This window comes from Eumetopias jubatus, unplaced genomic scaffold (assembly GCF_037043125.1).
Source record: "Eumetopias jubatus isolate StellerSeaLion01/CBP00866 unplaced genomic scaffold, mEumJub1_p1.0 scaffold_6, whole genome shotgun sequence".
NCBI lineage: Eukaryota > Metazoa > Chordata > Mammalia > Carnivora > Otariidae > Eumetopias > Eumetopias jubatus.
In genome coordinates, this window is record NW_028274812.1 from 59,661,141 (window position 1) to 59,680,592 (window position 19,452).

The 19,452-nt window shown below is 34.4% G+C and overlaps 1 protein-coding gene across 1 annotated transcript in view; it reads left to right on the forward strand.

Annotated features, from left to right (window-relative positions):
- Window positions 1-19,452, forward strand: part of ASCC3 (activating signal cointegrator 1 complex subunit 3) — a 338,572-nt gene that overhangs the window by 168,739 nt on the left and 150,381 nt on the right. Inside the window, exons 14-15 of the mRNA XM_028104151.2 lie at window positions 948-1,082; window positions 19,014-19,205. Coding sequence (XP_027959952.1) covers window positions 948-1,082; window positions 19,014-19,205 — 327 coding nt within the window. The remainder of the gene's footprint in view (window positions 1-947; window positions 1,083-19,013; window positions 19,206-19,452) is intronic.

Sequence of the window (19,452 nt, forward strand, 5' to 3'; positions counted from 1 at the left end):
TCCTTAGATTGTGTGTTTCAGATTTTGATTAAAATGTCAAATTACCTAGAGATGCTTTATTCACATCATATAAAATTGAAAAAAATCAGTTGTCCATATAAAAGAGTAAAATTACTTTATTATAGTAATGGCTCTTTGGGAAGGTTGGGGTTGAGCTGAATGTGGAGGGGATGTGGAAGCCAAAGAAGAACAGACACAGCAGAGAAGGCAGCACTGATAGGCAGCAGATGCAGAGTGCTCCTCACTCTGATTTCATTCTCTTCCCATTGCATTGACATTCTGCCTGGTGACTGTCCCTGAAAATACTTTTTTGCACTTCTCCTTGACAAAGCATCCAGATATGTGACTTCCCCCTAATTCAGATTTCCACACTTTGTAATTCCACAGGAAGGTCAAAAATAAAACAAAAACAAAACAAAATTCCAAACACCTCTCTAGAAGCATTTTCATCTCCAGCAGTTCCCGAAATTCTATTTTAAATGGTTGTTCTTAGATGTGATTTTGTCCAAAGAAGAGTGTTTTTATTGTTTTCAATTTCTTTAAACATCTTTATGATAGTGGAAATTTCACTGATGGTGGAGAAATAAGGCTCTCATATATTTTTATACTCTGTCCCCGAAATATATGATTACACTCATGAATCATATCTTCAAAAGAGAAAAGCACAAATTTAACTCAACATTTTATATAATCCATTAATTTCTTTTCTGACTTCCGCCAATTTATAGGTTAATAGTATATAAAGCCTTGTTATTGGATTTTATTTAACTTGTCTTTATCCTATATACACTTTGTTCTAAAATAAGGAAATGTTGGGGAATTCATAAACTGGGGGTTGTATTTTGGAAAATTAATAGTTGTATACATATGGTGATTTTTTTCAGACTAGTATTAAGCTATCTTTTAATGACTTTTAGTATTAAATAAACTGTTTTTCTTTTTTTCAGGTGATGGTATTTGTACATGCTCGAAATGCCACTGTAAGAACAGCTATGTCTCTAATAGAAAGAGCAAAAAATAGTGGTCAAATTTCCTGCTTTTTACCTACACAAGGACCTGAATATGGACATGCAGAAAAACAGGTGGGGAACAAAGAATGGCAAGATATAAGAACTAAAGCATATAATGTGCCAGATAATACAGATATTTTATATATGACAGATGTATGGTCTCCAGTTTCCAAGGAATTAATTTTACATATTTATCATGTTATAATCTTTATTTTTTTAATTTAATGATCTTCCAAAGGATTCCAATGCCTGAGGTATTCAATTATCACGTCTGTCCATACAGTTAGAATTGTATTTAGTCCTACTCTTTAAAATATAGTTAAGGGCGCCTGGGTGGCTCAGTTGGTTAAGCGACTGCCTTCGGCTCAGGTCATGATCCTGGAGTCCCGGGATCGAGTCCCGCATCGGGCTCCCTGCTCAGCAGGGAGTCTGCTTCCCCCTCTGACCATCTCCCCTCTCATGCTCTCTCTCTATCTCATTCTCTCTCTCAAATAAATGAATAAAATCTTTAAAAAAATAAAATAAAATATAGTTAAAATATAAAATACAGTTAAGTTCCATAAAATATGTTAACATCTAATTAGGGTTATTAAAGTCTCTTAAAAAAACTGATAGGTTAATATTTTTTAATTTCTCAGTTTTAATTTCTAAGGTTAATGTGGATGGATGAAAGCTGCATAAAATAAAAGTTCTTTTCAAGAATGTGAAAGTTTAGGGGCGCCTGGCTGGCTCCGTCAGTGGAGCATGTGACTCTTGATCTTGGGGTTGTAACTTTGGGTGTAGTGATTACTTAAAAATAAGACCTTTAAAAAAAAAAAAGAAAGCGAAAGTTTGAGACCTGGGAGTTTGATAACCTTGCTACTCAACGTATGCTCAGGACCTTAAAAGCCTGGGTCCCCTTTAGAAATGCAGAACCGCAGGCCCCATACCAGATTTACCAAATCATAATCTGCATTTCGCCTCAATCCCTAGGTGCTTTACTACACATTACAGTTTGAGAAGTACTTCCCCAAGTAATTTGAGTATTGATAGTATCCTAAGATTTACAAAAGGTTTTATTTAATTATGTGAGATAATGATTTAGATCAAGAATAGATAGACTATATCCTGAAGGCCAAAGGTGGCCACCTGTTTCTGAAATTAAGGTTTTTATTAGAAAATAGCCAGACTCCTTTGTCAATAGCTGCTTTTTTTTCCTTTTGCACCATGAGGGAAGAATGAACAGTTACTACAAGGACTATGTGGCCCACTAGTAAGCCTAAAATACTATATAGCTCTTTACAGAAAATGTTTGCCCTGATTTAAAGCAATGAAAATAAATTTTCAAATGAAAAAGTTAGTGGGCATAAAATGATAGTAACTTCAAAGTATTTTATATGCCTAAGATTTAACTGATGTTTACTGAACAGCTGCTAGCTGCCAGACATCGTGCTCTGTGCTTTCACATTTCTCATCTTGGTAAAATGTATTTAATTGTTACGACTCTACTATGAATTTCACCATTTTATATTGACATTTTAGATTCTGAATATGATAAATGTGATGTCAGTTGTTTTGAACATCAGATTCTTTCAACTTAGAACTATAAAATTTGTTCATCTTCTTCATTTTTCTCCACTTTATATAATTTCTATTACATAACACTTATTAAACAGCTTTGTAGTCTTCCAGTTATTTATTAATTATGAATTTATGAGTGTCTTTTAAAAGTCAGGTTGGCATTCATAAGTCTTCTTTCATTTCTTTGGAAATATGAAGCAACTCTATTGTGTTTCAAAGCCAAGCTTTGAGAGCCACCTTGTGGATTTCTGGTTACTTCATACCTCTCAATTCTGAAAGCTATTGCTCATTCCAAATGATGCAGGTTTATTATTTAATTTCTATAATAATAGTGTTTAACATTTATCAGGGGTTTACTGGTGCCTGGCATTGTTTTCATTGCTTTATACATAACTCATTCAGTCCTCACAGAACCTTTGATATAGATTTGTACTGTTATTACCCCTTGATATGGTATATGTGTAAGTAATTCAAATATAGCATGAAATAGAGCATATAGAAATAATTAATATAGAGGCATTTTCAAATAATGTTTATTTAAGGCATTGTCACCAGAGTCACAGATCACTATGGTAAAAAAAAGAAAAGAGTGAGAGAGAGAGATCTGGAGAAGTGGAAAGTTTTAATACCGTTAAGTAGACTTAAAAATCCTGAGTCATTTTTTTTTTAAATTTTTTATTGTTATGTTAATCACCATACATTACATCATTAGTTTTTGATGTAGTGTTCCATGATTCATTGTTTGTGTATAATACGCAGTGTTCCATGCAGAACATGCCCTCTTTAATACCCATCACCAGGCTAACCCATCCCCCCACCCCCCTCCCCTCTAGAACCCTCGGTTTGTTTTCCAAATCATTTTTATTATACCTTTTTAAAAATATTTTTATTATATTTGGTTTTTATCCAGTCTTCCTACTGTTATTGGATTTTTTTTAAAGAAGAATGACATTCACAAACATTTATTAATAAGTACATGTTTTCAAGTAACATTGTCCTGTGCACTATTATATTCCCAGCCTTTCATATAATATTTGGCTGATAGTAGGTACCCCCAAATTACTTTCTTTCGCCTTTGTTCCTCTGAGACAAACATTATGAGATGGCCTCACTTTAATTTTCTCATTTGATCTACACCACTATTCTGTCCCGTAGAGATTCTTATCCCTATTTTATAGATAAGGAAACTGAAACTGAGAGAATAATTTTCTCAGAGAAGGCCGTGTAACAAGTAGTAGAGCCGTGATTTGAATCAGTCTGGCTCTTTTTACCACACTCTATTCTAAATGTTCAAAACCAGATCTGATCTGGACTTTCTAAAGCTTTTAGGGCTTTGAGTCTTTTTGTTTCTTTTTTGTTTTTTGTTTCTAATAAAATGGAAGAACATTTCTTCAGCCTAACTGTATCCCTCATTTCTGCTAAAGAGAGATTCAAAAAATTTGTCCCCTCAATGCTGGATATGATTTTGTACCAAAAGATAAAGTAATCTTTCTGAATGCTTTATTGAAGCTCCAAAATTTTAGATTGTTCTTCTAGTGCTAGCTGTATGCTTATTTCTTTAAGTTCCTTTTGAACTTGAATGGTATTAACATTCTAGCAGTTCTCAGGAGCTATTATCATGATGGTAGGAGATATTCCTTCCCATGTTTTTGAAAAATGGGAAATTAAGTACTCAAAACATTAAAATAAAATTAGAAGGTAAATTTGCTATGGTAGTACATAGAAATTTAGCCTCATGACTCCTGTTAATGGAAATACAGCTAAATCCCTACGGTGCCACACTAGCACTTTACCTACCCCTAAGTGTGTAATGTGACCATCTCAATTCCTGACTCACCAGTTATGGTTCTTAAGGTTTTTAAAAGCATTTCTTCACAGTCTTATTAACACTCTTTATTTGTGTAAATAATAAGTAAAACTCCATTGAGGAAATTCTCCTTTTCTTTCTCTGTGTGTGTGTGTGTGTGTGTGTGAGAGAGAGAGAGAGAGAGAGAGACAGGGAGAGAGAGATAAGGCTATTTCTGTGCCTTAGCCACAGCCAAAAAGAAAATACTTTTCTTCCCAGTGAGTGACAGCACATTTTAGGACTCTTCATATCATTCCCATTTTTTAATATAAAATTTATCCCCATATGAAAAACCAACTATATTTCCAAATTGTCTACTGAAATATGAAAATAGGGAAAAGGAAAATGAAGTACCCCAGGAGTAGCTTCAACTATAGAGATGGAGCTTGCAGTTCTTTCTGGGGAAGGGAGTATCTCAGGAATTCCAAAGGAGGCCCAAAGCAAGAAGGCACATTAACAGAAATCTCTGGTTATGACTTCACCTCTAGAAGCCCTGTCACCTTAAACACCTAAATATTTCTGAAACTTATTTTCTGTTTTATCAGATGGAATAATAATAGGGTAAATAACACCTAGTGGTTAACTATGAGAAACAAATAGAATAATATATGAAATTATTTTGGAAAATGAACAATGATAAAACATATCATGTTATAGAAGTCTACTTTTAGAAAATACATATTAATAACTAAATTTTAAAATGGTGAAAGGATGGTGAACAATATCAATAACTTTCCCTAATTTACCCTGCATATTTTTTGCTCTCCCACACAAAGATATTTTCTTAAGAAACCACTGTTTTCTGTAAGATAGAGCATACCTTAAAGGATTGGTAGTAGCAGCTTACATTTATAGAAGTATATCATTAGAGATGCAGATATATTTTCATTATTAAGCCATTAGTTTCAATTATGATTTAATTTCAAGTTGAATGAATATTTCAATTAGAATTTTCAGATTCTGTTTCACTTGGAATCTTAGTCAAATAAATTCTTTCCTTTAGGGACAAGTTTTTAACAGGCTTTAAATAGCCTAGTACTGGGATGGGTATTCCCATTCACTCCTGTACAGTATTTCTCTGATTTATGTGGTTTGATTTTCTTATAATTAGTGATACCAAATTTTTTCTTATACGTAGAAATGGTCTATCATGCAATAAGTCTCATAAAGAAATATCTATTAAAACAGAACTCTATGAAAAATCCAATAATAATATGTTCCCTCAAGGTACCTTAAAGAATCATTTTTTGATGTTTTTATTATTATCTAGATCTACCAACTATTTCCTTGTTTTTTTTCATAGGTCAGCTTTAGCCTTTGTCTAAATTAAAGGAATTTGACTTTGATATAAGTTATCTGATACTGAATATTAGTAGCTTTATTTATTTCTGCTCTAGCAGTTTTACAGTCAGTATAACCAAATAAAATTAGAATTTTCTCTTCCTGGTATAGATGGTATCTTTTAGCTAAAGACAGTAGTAGGTGCCCAATAGCCCCCTTTCTTTTATTTTTTATTTTAAATATATGTAAAATGTTTTCTCAGAGTTTATCCTTTCCTTAGCTATATCAACCTCCTTTCTTTTTGGAGGTTAATATAGTAATTCTACTCTTGTAGAATTGTTGTAACCACATAGAAAGAATGTGAAAAGTGTATTAATATTTTAAATAAAACCAAATAAAATTAATACAAAATAGAACTGAGTGTTTAACTGGATTTTTGGAAGCATGACTTTTCTGTTTTCAAAGGGAAGTAGCCCCTTGTAGAATAAAGGCTTTGGACCCAGGCAAACCTGGATACTAATCTGGACTCAGGGCATGGTAACATAGCCTCTTTTAATTTCCTTGAGCCACAGTTTCATCATAAACAAAGTGGCGATGATACCTATATCTTAAGATTTTTGTAATAAGTAAGGTAACATATCTTGCCTGATATATAGTAGAAACTCTATAAATGGTTACATATATACTTCAAAGGGAAAGAAGATGACAACTTTAAAGAATGACAGATGTAATGACATTTAAATTTGAAGCTTTTGACAACAAAAAATAATACATTGAATTATAAAAGATGGTAACAAGTTGGGGGAAATATTAGTAACTACATCTTTATATGTATTAGTATCCACATTTTTATATGTGTATCTACATCTTTGTGTACTTATTAAATTTAATAACTAAAATATGAAGTTTTCAGTAAGTAAATGAACAAAGAAGAAGAAAAAAATAGGTAAACTGGAATAAAAAATTATTGGTTAAAATTGTGCAAATTAACAGACCGTATACTCTTAGACCTAATAAATCTTTAAAAACTAAAAATGAAAATTCAGTCCATTTCTAAAGCTGATTGAGGATTTGGCACATTCCTAGGTTTCCTGTGGCAATGAATGGTTCAGTCCTTTAAAAATAATTTTTTTTTATAATATATGTTAAGAGCCACACTTTCTTCCAGATCCTTTAGCCATGAAATTCTAAACCTGGGACTCTTTCCAAGGACAGATGAAAAAGAAAAGTAATATATACCAAGAGTTTTATTCCAACACATTGTAATGGGAATAAATACAGCATAAATATCCAACTGTAGGGGAATTTTAACGTATGAACAGCAATTCAATTAAATATTATATACCTATTGAGAACAATTATTTTAGAGTGTATAATAAGACATCCAGTTCTAAATTAACTGTCAATTTTAATTCAATTGATCAAATTTCTTGTGCCACAGAAAATAAGTAGCAAAACACGGTGGAGTTTCTCTACCTTTAAGACACAGACAATTTCGCAGAGGATTTTGAAATACATACATAAGGAAAGCAAAATATGGTAAATAACATAAGAGAAGAACAAACACTTCACAAAAGAGAAGTAGATTAATTCAAACCAGTGATCTTGTATCTCAATATGCAGCAATAAAGGTAAAGGGCATTCCAAGGAAAAAAGAAAGGGAACATGAGCAAAGGAAACCACAGGATATATTTGGACGAGAGTGTTCCCTTTTCACTGGAATGTATGATGCATGAAGGGCTTGGTATATAGATTTTGGTCACAATGTGGAGGACCTTAAATCACATGCTTAAGCACTTAGACTTTATATACTGTGAGGAGCTATTGAAGACTGTGGAAGAGACAAGTTATATGACCAGAATTCAGGTGCTGAAAAGTAGGACTCATTTTCCTCCACACAGGAGGCAATCCCTTGGGCCAGGTGTTCATTTCAGTAGAGTCTAAATGTATGGCTGACTCTGAATAAAGGAGACTCTTTTTAAGAGACATAGGAAGTGACATTGGAATCTTATTTCTTTCATTATTACCTTTAAGTAAATTTTGATTGCAGCAATTTTTGTTCTTGGCTTAAAGATGTGTTTAGAAGCATAGAGTAAAATTTTTACAACAAATGTATATATCTTGTTAAGGAACCATGCTGTTCTGGAAACTATGTTAATTGGAATACTGTCGTTCACTCATATGAAATACTTTAGAAGGGGAAGCACTCTAAAGACATATAGATTAAATAAGTTAGGTTATTAAATCCCTAGAGATACAGAGATTTATACTGATAAAATGTAAAGATCAAAATCACATTTCACAGTGATTTTTTTTAATGTTTTAATGTTATTTCAGCTTTTATGGCCAAATGGATATAATGGATATAAAGAATGCAATTTTAGATGAGATTTCTCTTTTGCTAATTAAGGTACTCTCTCTGGAATGCTAAATTATTTCTATATAATTAGGTTGTAGTAATATCTGGGTAACCTATGTGGAAACCACAACCACCTTTCAAGGGATATGACATGGACAGAGCACCTGGTACTTCCTTTCTCCTAAGTTAAAGTGAATAATTAGCACAGCCAGAATGACATAAGAAAATTGGTTATGGGGAATTAGATTAGTCTGTGTCATTGTGAATTGATTATATACCCATAAGCCTCAAACCGGTTTTAGTGATGGTCACTCAGTGACTATTTACTGAATGTAAGCTAGTTACCAGTCACCGTGGTAGATCAATAGATAACAAGCTAAGGAAACTCTGCTGTCAGCCTCTTTAGAGTGGGTTGAAGAAGACACATATTGTATCAGTCAGGATACAGTAAAGGAAACAAAGGCACTCTAGGTACATTTTAAATAGAAAAAAATCTTGTACAAGAAATGAGGTACGTACTAATGTTGGTAAGATTGGAGAAGTAGAAGTTAGGGGCCAGCGCTGGAACTGTTGAATTTAAGACCTAGCTACTACTGTGATGGTGATCCAGTAGTTGAGAAACCATAGCTGCTACTATACATGTCTTTTCAACACTCACGAACACATCAGAAAACTAAATTTTTGAATGTATGGTACATCTGTTATAATTTTCAATCTTCATGTCTCCAAGATCTTGTTTACAAAGACAATAGCAGGAAGATAGTTTCCTCTTAACTTCCACCATCCAGATCTTGCACAAGTGCATCTCATTAGCAAAATTGATCTTTGCATCCAGTACCCTGCCTCCAAGAAATCTTGGAAACACAGTTTTTACTTTCTGGCCTCTATAATATTGGAAGGCTCATAGAAGGAGCTGGGAGTTTGGTGCTGATTAATACTCTTTGCTTTAATTGAGAATGGAAATACATTGAGGAAGAAAAAGTGCCTGCCCCTTTACTCTTACGGAGCTTATGTTCTGGAAGGACAGAATGATTAGTCAACTAATTAAATATTTTAATTACATTTGTAATAAATAATAAAGAGGGATGAAGCTGCTAAGGGAAAATAAAATTAGGGGACCTGACAGTGTTAGAGAAAGTGAAACTGAAGCTGAGATTTGAAGGTTAGGAGGTCACAAAGCAAAGAACAGCAGAAGAATGTTCTAGCTAAAGGCTCTGACAACAGAAAAGCAATAGCACATTGAAGGAAGTGGATAAAAGTCAAAATGACTAAAACATAGGGGCAGCTGGATGGCTCATTTGGTTAAGCATCCAACTCTTGATTTCAGCTCAGGTCATGATCTCAGGGTCATGAAATCAGGCTCTGTGATCAGCAGGGAGTCTGCTTAAGATTCTCTCTCCCTCTGCCCCTACTCCTACTTGCACATGCTCTCTCTCTCAAATAAATATATAAATCTTTTAAAAGATAACTAAGACATAAAAAATGATGGGGAGTGGCAGAGCATGCTTATAGCATAAGATGCGTCTAATGTTATAGGCAAAGGCCAGATCATGAGGATTTTTATGTATCATGTTACAGATTTGATATTTTACCTTAAAAACGATGGGCTTTGCTCTCTAAGCTGGAGAAAGAGCAAGAGGAAGGACTGGGCAGAGGAATAGAAGCAGGTGCTGCTGATCAATAGAAAGAAAGTAAAGGCAAAGTATCATTGATGATAAAGAATGGACTTAGAAAAATTGTTTGGACCAGCTTGAAATATAGGAAGCTTTGATCAGAAATTGAGATGTCTGTACTAGTGATTTTGGAAGTGGTACAGTTGTGAGTTGATGACAAAGCCTAGAAATAATAGTTGATATGGCTGAAGTGGAAATGAGGGCATCAAGGAATTAAAGAGTGAGTGTTTTAGATGTCCACATGAAAAATACTGTCACCTAGGATGATGACAGGAATTGGGATGGTGAGACAGACGGGGAGCCATAGGTGTCACATCTTCATTGGATAAGGTTAAATGACAGGTCACATAGATGGACTGAACCTTAAAAGAGAGGAGTTTTTAAAGAAAGTGAGTACATAATTGACCGGAAATGGATGAGGAAGAGAGATACCCTCTTTCGCCACTTGAGAAGGAATGGATGGGAAACAGGATCCATACAAGGAGAGTCAAGTTTCAGTTAAGGCAAAGTGATAGAAGAGGTTGATATAGTTTGCTGATCATTGTGTGGCAGTTCCAGAGAGTAGATCAAAGAATTCCATACCCTGAGGTGGAGAAGTAATAGAGAAGGTAAGGAATTGAGTCAAGAGCAAAGAAATACAAAGAATCACGGGGACCTAGTATAATAGACACTTGGTTTCCCATTACCTGTTCCTATGCCAGGTATCAGAATCAGAATCTGAAACTAAGGCCCTAAAATTTTTAACATGATCCTCAGAAATTCTGATCATAGTTTTGGTTAATTGATCTCGTGAACAGATGACTAGATGAACCTTATCCTGAGAACAGGGATGGAAGGGATGATGGATTTCTTTCTGACGGCCTCATGGAGGACAGAGTATTACATGCCTTGCTATAGGTGTCAGAGAACAATTTTAGATGTCTCAAAGAATAACGTTTAAAATGGAGTAAGAGTTTTGAAAGAGAAAGGTGAGGGAAAATTGCATATTCTATTCCTTAGATTTCTAAACTCCTTTGTCAAAATAGAAGCTAGGTATTGGTTTATGTTCCTAAGTAAGAAGGTCCACTTTCTCATGCTGATTATCTTATTAACATTGAATGATAAAAATTGCACTTACCAAAGATGAAGATTTTACAGTATTTTTTTATAACAATAATGCATACTCTCTAATGATCGTGAGAAAGAATGACATCATTTGGAGGAAGATATTTGCCTCCTGGTCAAAATTTAGTTTTTATAATGGCAGTTAAGTTATTCCTTCCTAATGGTTTTGATATTATCTATATTAAAGCATATCTTATCAAGATAAATTACCTCAGAAGGCTTACAAAGGTCACTGTAAATTAGTTGTGCAATTTTTGTCATGCTTTTTCATCGAGGGCTTGCATCTAACCTGAAGTTCTTGTGTTGCTTCTGTATAAATTTGGTCTTATTGGAAAAACAAATGTGTTTTCCTTTAATAACTTCAATCGCTTGTTAGTGTTTTTTTTTTTAATTATATTTTAATTCCTGTATTTGTGTTAGTTTGGATGTCAACTTTGGGAAGTGGTTACATTTTAACCTTACTCATTTTTAAAAGTACTCACTCTGATTTTTCCATCTCATGGGTAAGAAAAAGATGGGTACGGTCATGGAAGAAAGCCCTGTGTGTTTTCACTGAGGGAAGAGAATATAGTACCCTCTGTGTGCTAACAGACTATCTTAGTAGTTGTCTATTCCATTCTAATTTCTGACTATAAAGCCCTTTATGGGAAGATCACTTGTGAAAAGTAGAAATATAAAGTGAGAGGAAACCAAGCTTAAACAATCTTAAACTATGCACCTGACTTCCTTTACCTTTTCACAGCTCGTGTTCTTTTGTGCTATATATATTTCCATGTGTAGAAACACTTATCCAGTTAATATAGTATTAGATCTTGAATAGCTTCTTTGGCAAATCCAATGCTCCATTCAGAGAATGTGAACAAGATGAATTATATCTCTGCAGCTATTCAGAGGATAGCAAAGCCTGGACTCCAGGTAGTGCTCGCCCTGGGAAACCAGATGGAAAAGCAGTGATTGTTTCGATACTTCAGAAAGCAGCAGTCTCCTTGTAATAAACAAGTTTAGCTCCATAACTCATGGTCTTAACCATCTCTTCTCCATTCATTTCTCTAAAAGAAATTCCTGTTTAAAAGCTTTTTATTTTAAGGAAAGATAGTACACAACTACCCATTGTGTGTATTTGCATGCATGTTTTAGTATAAACAGATTTGATCATGTTATATACACTTTCATATCTCTTGTAATAATACATGGTGGAGATGTTTTCAAATCAGCACAGAAAGAACTAATTCATTCTTATAACAACTTCATAGTATGCCATAATGTGCACACTATCTTAATTCATTTACCCAGTCCTGTCTTGATGGACACTTTTGTTGTTTCCAATTATTTTTTATTGTAAACAGTGCTGTAGTAAACATTCTTGCTCATACTCTTGGCAGTCGCAGTGATGTCCATTGGGAAAATCCCTAGCAGTGAAATTTACATATCAACATGGTGCATGCATTTAAAAATTTTGGTGAATGTTCTCAAATCGCCCATTAGGGAGATTGTTCCAATTTACATTTCCTTGAACAGTAACTTCCTCCCACATGACTTTATGCTGAGCAGTGTCCAAGTTTTTAAGTTTAAAAAAATGGTACTCGCAAACAATGAATCATGGAACACTAAATCAAAAACTAATGATGTCATGTATGGTGATTAACATAACATAATTTTTTAAAAAAAGAAAAAGTTGCTTATCTGCAATGTAAAAAAAAAATGGTACTTCATTATTATTTTGACTGACATTTCTTTAATTTTGAGTAAAGCTGAGCATCTCCATATTGGCCACTTGAAATCTTTTTTTGTAATTTGCTTATTCATATTTGTGGTCCATTGTATATTAAATTACATGTGTGCAATTTGTGTCATATGTGTTATAGACATTTTTTTCATACTTAACCTTTGGGTTTTATTTGTTTACAAATATTTTTACCTTGTAGAAGTTTTTTATCAACTTATTTATAGTCAGTCTTTGGACTTTGTCTTGCTTATAAAGGCCATACCTATTTTATCCATAATTTCCTCCAGCCCTTTTTAAATTTAATTTCATTTTTATTATTAAATCTTTGATCTATCTGGAATTTCTTCCATATAGTAATGGACCCATCATCTTTTTCTGAATATTCCCTGTTCTGTTGATTTTAAATTTTGATATAACACAGATTCTCATATTTGCCTGAATCAATTTTTGGACTTTCTTTTCTTTTCACTGATCTTAACTATTTCCTCTCTGGTATCAAACTGTTTTCTTATTCTGTTACTATAATATTTTTAATACCTGATTATTCTTCAATTTTAGAATTTTTCTTGAATAAATATACAGGTTTACTTTTCAGGGTGAACTTGAGTATAACCTCCAAGAAATCATTTTCATGTTTTAGTTGAGTTAGTGCTTTAAGTGAGAACTGACATTTTTTACCAAGTCAAGTTTTCCCATCTCAAAATCAAAGCATGTCATTTCATTTCTTGAATATAGTCATATAAGTATAATGCCCTTGAATTCTGAGGTTAAATTGTACTTAGTTGTGTATTATTTTAATGCATTGGTGAATTCTGTTTTCTGCTTCTTTATCAGGTTTTAATATCAGTGCTATTTCACTGCTTCTGTAAGATTAATTTTGAGGCTTTCCTTCTATTTCTGTGCTCTAGGGCCTATAATAGTATTAGAATTAATTTTTCTTTAAAAGTTTGAAAGCCCAGATGTTAGATAGCTTTTAAATTTTCTTCCATTGCTTTTATTATTTTACAACTTTCAACACTTCTAGGATAAATGTTATAACATATTTTCTATAAAAACCATCCATCCCAGCTTTTTAAATGGTATATATTGAATTTTATAAAGTACTCTTTTCTGATTATTTTAAACTGTGATATATTTCTGCACATTTTCTTTTTTTTACATTACTAATTTTGAGTCTTTGTGCTTGTGCTGCTGAGCTTGTGTACAACTATCTATCTCCTTTTACTTAAAGGCTAGACAGTAAATATTTTAAGCCTGTGGACATACGGTGTCTGTCACAATTACTCAACTGTAGCTCAAAAGCAGCCAGACAATATGTAAACAAATTAATATGGCTATGTTCAATAAAACTTTAAGTACAAAACAGTTGGCACATAGTTTGCCAACTCCTTTTCTTGCCAGCAATAGCCATTGGTGATTTTTGTTTAATTTTTCTTTTAAAATAAGAGTTTTTGTGTTTACTTATCCATTTCACAGATTTTAAATCATCAGATTCTATTTTAACTTTATTAGGGTATATACTTTGTCTTTCTTTCATTTTGTTATACTTTCATTATGGGGTATGGAAGGTGAAGGGTATTAAAGAGGGCAGGTGTTGTGATGAGCACTGGGTGTTATACACAACTAATGAAGTGTTGAACACTACCTCAAAAACTAATGATGTACTGTATGTTGGCTAACAGCATAATAAAAATAAATAACGAAAAAACAAAATAAAACAACTCGAGTTAGCTGTTAATTATTTATATTCTTATTTAGTGAAATATTTCAGGTATGATATTTTCTGAGAGCATACGTTTACTCTGTCCTGTAAGTTTGATGTGTGATGTTTCTATTAGTTTTTAGACTTACGCAATTTTAGTTATTTTTCCTTCGTTGTTTAAGAAAGTCAAGATAAGAAAGATACATATATAAAGTTGCAGGTATGTCTTAGAGTTATTAATTATTTTGTTCAGGTGTTTTACACCTGGTTCAACTTACTGTCATACATCTCTTGGAATGCTGTGCTAGAGTAATAAACCTAACTGGTCTCCCCCATCTCTCTCCTGCTCAGAAACCTGCAGTGGTTTTCTACTTTATTCACAATAAAAGCCAAAATCTTTATAATGGGTGTCCTCGAACTCGTGTCCCAAACTGAATCTTCTTCTCACCTGCCAAGGCACAAGCATTGGCTGTCCCCATCTTTTCCCTGTCACATATGTAGTGCATCATGGCATGCATGGATAGACTAGAAACAGCCCTCACTCTTTCCTTCCCTTCCTCCCTCCCTTCCCAGGCAGTCACCCAGGCTTCCTTACGGTATAGCCTACTCTCACCTTGATTTTCTGTGGTCTCTCTCTGTTTCCTGCCTCCGTCTCCTCCCTGGGACTGTTGATTGCCCCATAGCTGCTCATCCAGCCTCCGGTGAAGGTACCCCTCTAAACAGCAAATCTGATACTGCTTAAGAACTTTCCTTGGCTTCTTTCCACCTGTGCTTGGGACCATCTAAAGCCTGACCTAACCCTCCTTTCCAGCCCCTAATCCTCCTTTCCAGCATCATTTCCTTGCATTCACCCAATACCTTCTCAACATAATGCCCAGACACACTGTATTCTTTGCTAGTTCCGGCCTTTATGCTTGTTTATCCTGCTGCCTACTGTCCCCCACTTAACAGTATATCACTTGTCCTTCAAGACCCGCATTTCACATTTTCTGTAAAGACTTCTTTGATGAGACTAGCAGATCATTGATTTATTCATTCCAGAAATGGGCAATAAGTACTAGCTATGCAGAAAGTACTCTGCCAGGTGCTAGTGGGACAAACACAAGCCACAATGCCATTCCTCCCCTCATTTCAGCTTTGTCCATTTACCTCTATTAGAAACATATTTTATAGAAGTCACTTGTGCATGGGTCTTTCTTTCCATTCAACAGATTACTCAAAGCACACATTTTGTCTTCAGTTTCTTGTATTTCTAGGATCTAGTACATGATAAACAGCTGCTTCTTATTAAAATTACCCTGTCTTTGGCCCTTTACAGGGCCTTTTTTTTTTTTGTCACTGTCATGTTTTATAAATTTGTTAGAAGATACTTTTCTTAGGAGTGTAAATAATTTAGTGCAATAATGAATGCAAAGTTGTGTAGCACTAAATAGAATCATATGGTCAAATTATACAGCTGTCTTGTACATAGATGGATAAAAATAATTACTCCAGGTATCTTCCTATAAGGAACTATGGTCCTTAAACTCTTGTGTACATCAGAATAATTTGAGGAGCTGATTAGAAATGTATATCTAAGAACATGAAAACATGTTTCACATCATTAGTCATTAGGAAAATGCAGATTAAAACCACATGGGATACCACTACATACCTCTTAAAATGACTAAAATAAAAAATGTCAGTCTCAAGTGTAGAGAAGCATGGAGTTCTGGCATATTGGTGATGAAAATGCATATGGTACAGCCACTCTGAAAATGGTCTTGCAGTTTTCATAAAGTTAAAAATGTATTTACCATATGACCCAGCAATCACATTCCTGGTATCTACTTTAGAGAAATTAAAATATATTCTCTTGCACACACACACACACACACACACACAGAGAGAGAGAGAGAAACTTCACATGGATATCCATAGAGGCTCGAGTCATAGTTGCCCAAAGTGGAAACAACTCAAACATCCTTCAGTGGGTGATTCAATTAACAAAATACCCATCCATACCATAGAATTCTACTCAGCAATAAAAAGGAATGAACTATCAGTACAACTTGGGTGACTCTCAGAGGCATCAAACTGATAAAAGAAACTAGCCTCAAAGGCTTATATACTGTTTTATTCAATTCCTATTACATTCTTGAAGTCATGAAACTATAAGGATGGAGAACAGATCATTGATTGCCAGGGGTTGTGGGTGGGGACGGTTTAACTATAAAGGAATAACACAGGGAATTTTTTAGGGTAAAGGAACTGTTTTGTATCCTGATTATGGTTCTTACACAAATTGAACATAAAAATTCATAGAACCATACACCAAAAATGGAAAAAAATAAAACTTTTCTGTGTTATTTTTAAAGAAGATTTTTAAAAGTGCATATATCTCTATAAATAAAAAAATAAATAAAAGTGCATATCTCTGGGCCTGATTCCTAAGGATTCTAGTTTATTTGTACTATGAGCTAGCCCAGACCACAAGTGCCAGACTCAGATTCAAAGAAAGTTAAGAATGAGCAACCCAGACTTATTTTAGGATTGTTCACTTCAGGTCTCTACTGAACCAATTAAAAAGCAATGCACAGGATATTGACAAGAACAGAGACAAAAGAGAAATGACCCCTGGTGCCTCTATATTCCTTACATAGACCAGAGGGATTACCCAGATGGTTGCCTTGAAGCTGGTTGAACTCACTTGGTCAGAGTGGGAGTACTATGTCAGTACTGGATACTGGAATATCCACCTGCTACATTATAGGAGGACTATTCTTCCCCAGTTAAATATTTTCTGCATTCAGCCTCATATTGTGCCATTGGTGCCACAAACCAAGTCCTTCCCCACATGGAGCTTGACTAAGGAGTAACAAGCACATCAGGACATTCCACTGCAGGGGTCCATAGACAGCAGATTCACCTGAAACAAGCAGCAATCCAAGCAGTATAATTTGTACAGAGTATATCTTCCAAGCAATACTTTGTTTTATTCTTAGCTGTAGTATCTATTCATGAATATTAGAGAAGAAACTGAGTAGGTGAAATGTTTCTCCTCTCCCTATCCTTGGCCCATGAAGGAACTCTGTTATATCCTAGCAAATACTCCGCAGTGAACCTTATCCCAAGTCATCCCATATTCATGAGAGCTACTTTTAGAAGGTAGATAACAATTCTTGTCTAAAAAGATGAAAGTTTAGGCAATATGACCCAAGTGTGGTTAATCATAAGGTCTATGCATGAAATAATTTCTAACAGGCTGATCACGCTGCACAAAAATAAAACAGGAATATACTACCCATGAAACTTGTAAAAGAAAGCCTTTTTGGTTTATGTGTATTTTGTTAGGGACTCTAAAAGACTTAAAATGTGTAAGTTGTTATTTACTTGGATGGCCACTAGATGGAGTAGTTTGTTAAAGTATTTTGGTTTTATATATGCCGATTTCATGAAGAGCTGTTTTCTTAGATCATTTCCTTAGTTAATTATTATTAACTCAGAAGTTTAAAATTTTAAGTGACTTTAGGGATAGTCAATGTGATACAGTCTGTTCTACCCCCAACCCCTGAATCCCACTCAGTGCCAGTGTAGTGCCCCTTACAAAAAACTATGGAAACTCTTTCAGAAGAAACTATTGAAATGTTGATAATGAAATTTTTAGAGCAATAACAGGCAAACACAGGGCATGATGCCCAAACAGGAGCTTTTTTTAATAGACTTTATAAAGATTTATTTATTTATTTATTTTAGAGAGAGGGAGAGTGCGCACATGAGGGGAGGGGGAAGGGCCCAGGGAGAGGAGAGAGAATCTCAAGCAGGCTCCCTGATGAGCACAGAGCCCACTGTGGAGCTCGATGGATCCCACAACTGTTAGATCTCAACCTGAGCCGAAATCAAGAGTCAGTTGCTTAACCGACTGAGCCACCCAGGTGCCCCAAATAGGAGCTTTGACCACCTAAATACTTCATTATGTTAATCTAAAACTTTAATTTTACAGAGAAATTTTCTCTATTGTAGTGAATCTTAGTGAATTTTTTTAAGATACTCTGCTGTAGCACTTATATGGATTGCAGATAAGTGGATCAAATCCCACATCTGAGCTCAGGCCAGGTCAAAGAACAGACACCAGAAGTAAAGTTAGTAAATTCAGGACATTATAAAGTTGGGGAACTAAGACAGATGATCAGTGCCAGTCAGAAATCACCAAAAATACACCTCTAGGTGAACACAGTTGGTTTTATTGGGTAGTTGCAATGAGGAAGAGTGCATGCGCTGGGGAATCATGGGCATCCCAGTAAGAGGGGAGAATAGTCTTCCGGGAGGTAGGTTGTGTATAGAAAATGTAAAGACCTTGGTGGAGTGGATGTGGATTTGTCAGAAAAAGAACTTAGAGGAAAAGTCAACCCTAGTGGCTGGCATTGGTTCGTGAGCTTAGGGGGTGAGAATAATTTCTGTAGACTCTTGCATCGTAAGAACTGTGGCCTTTATGCTGAATGAGTTGGGAGCAATTTAGATTCATGCTTCTTTTTTTTTATGCTTTTAATTTTTAATAGACTATTTTTGGAAGGATAGGAAACAAGTAATAATGATTGGTTGTAAGTCTGAGTGAAAGAGATACTTGCTTTTAACTTCATTCCTCTTGCATTTGCATAAAACTCATGAATCATTTTATGCTTTCTTTGATAAAGTCATTGAACAAAAATGCTAAATAACAATTACTTGTAAATGCTAAGTAATACTCTTATGTCTTGTTGATATCTACTCTAGGTACAGAAGTCAAGAAATAAACAAGTACGAGAATTATTTCTAGATGGTTTTAGTATTCATCATGCGGGAATGCTTCGGCAGGACAGAAATTTGGTTGAAAACCTGTTTTCTAATGGGCATATCAAAGTTCTAGTCTGTACAGCGACATTAGCCTGGGGTGTCAATCTTCCTGCTCATGCTGTTATTATTAAGGTAAGAGCTTGCCTTACATGGGTTTGTGTGTGTCTTAAACCTGGGGATTGTTTTGTTTAGAAAAATACTGTGATTTGGCTGTTTCATTGACTTCTAATGCTATTCTTATAAGGTCAGAATTATTTTCTCCAAAAAAAATCTAGTTTATATTGTGAAAATTTAACTTTATCACAGATGATGAAAGGATTAGTTAAAGTACACTTTTGAGATCTTGCCATATTTGCCTAATTTCAGTATTCAGCTCATC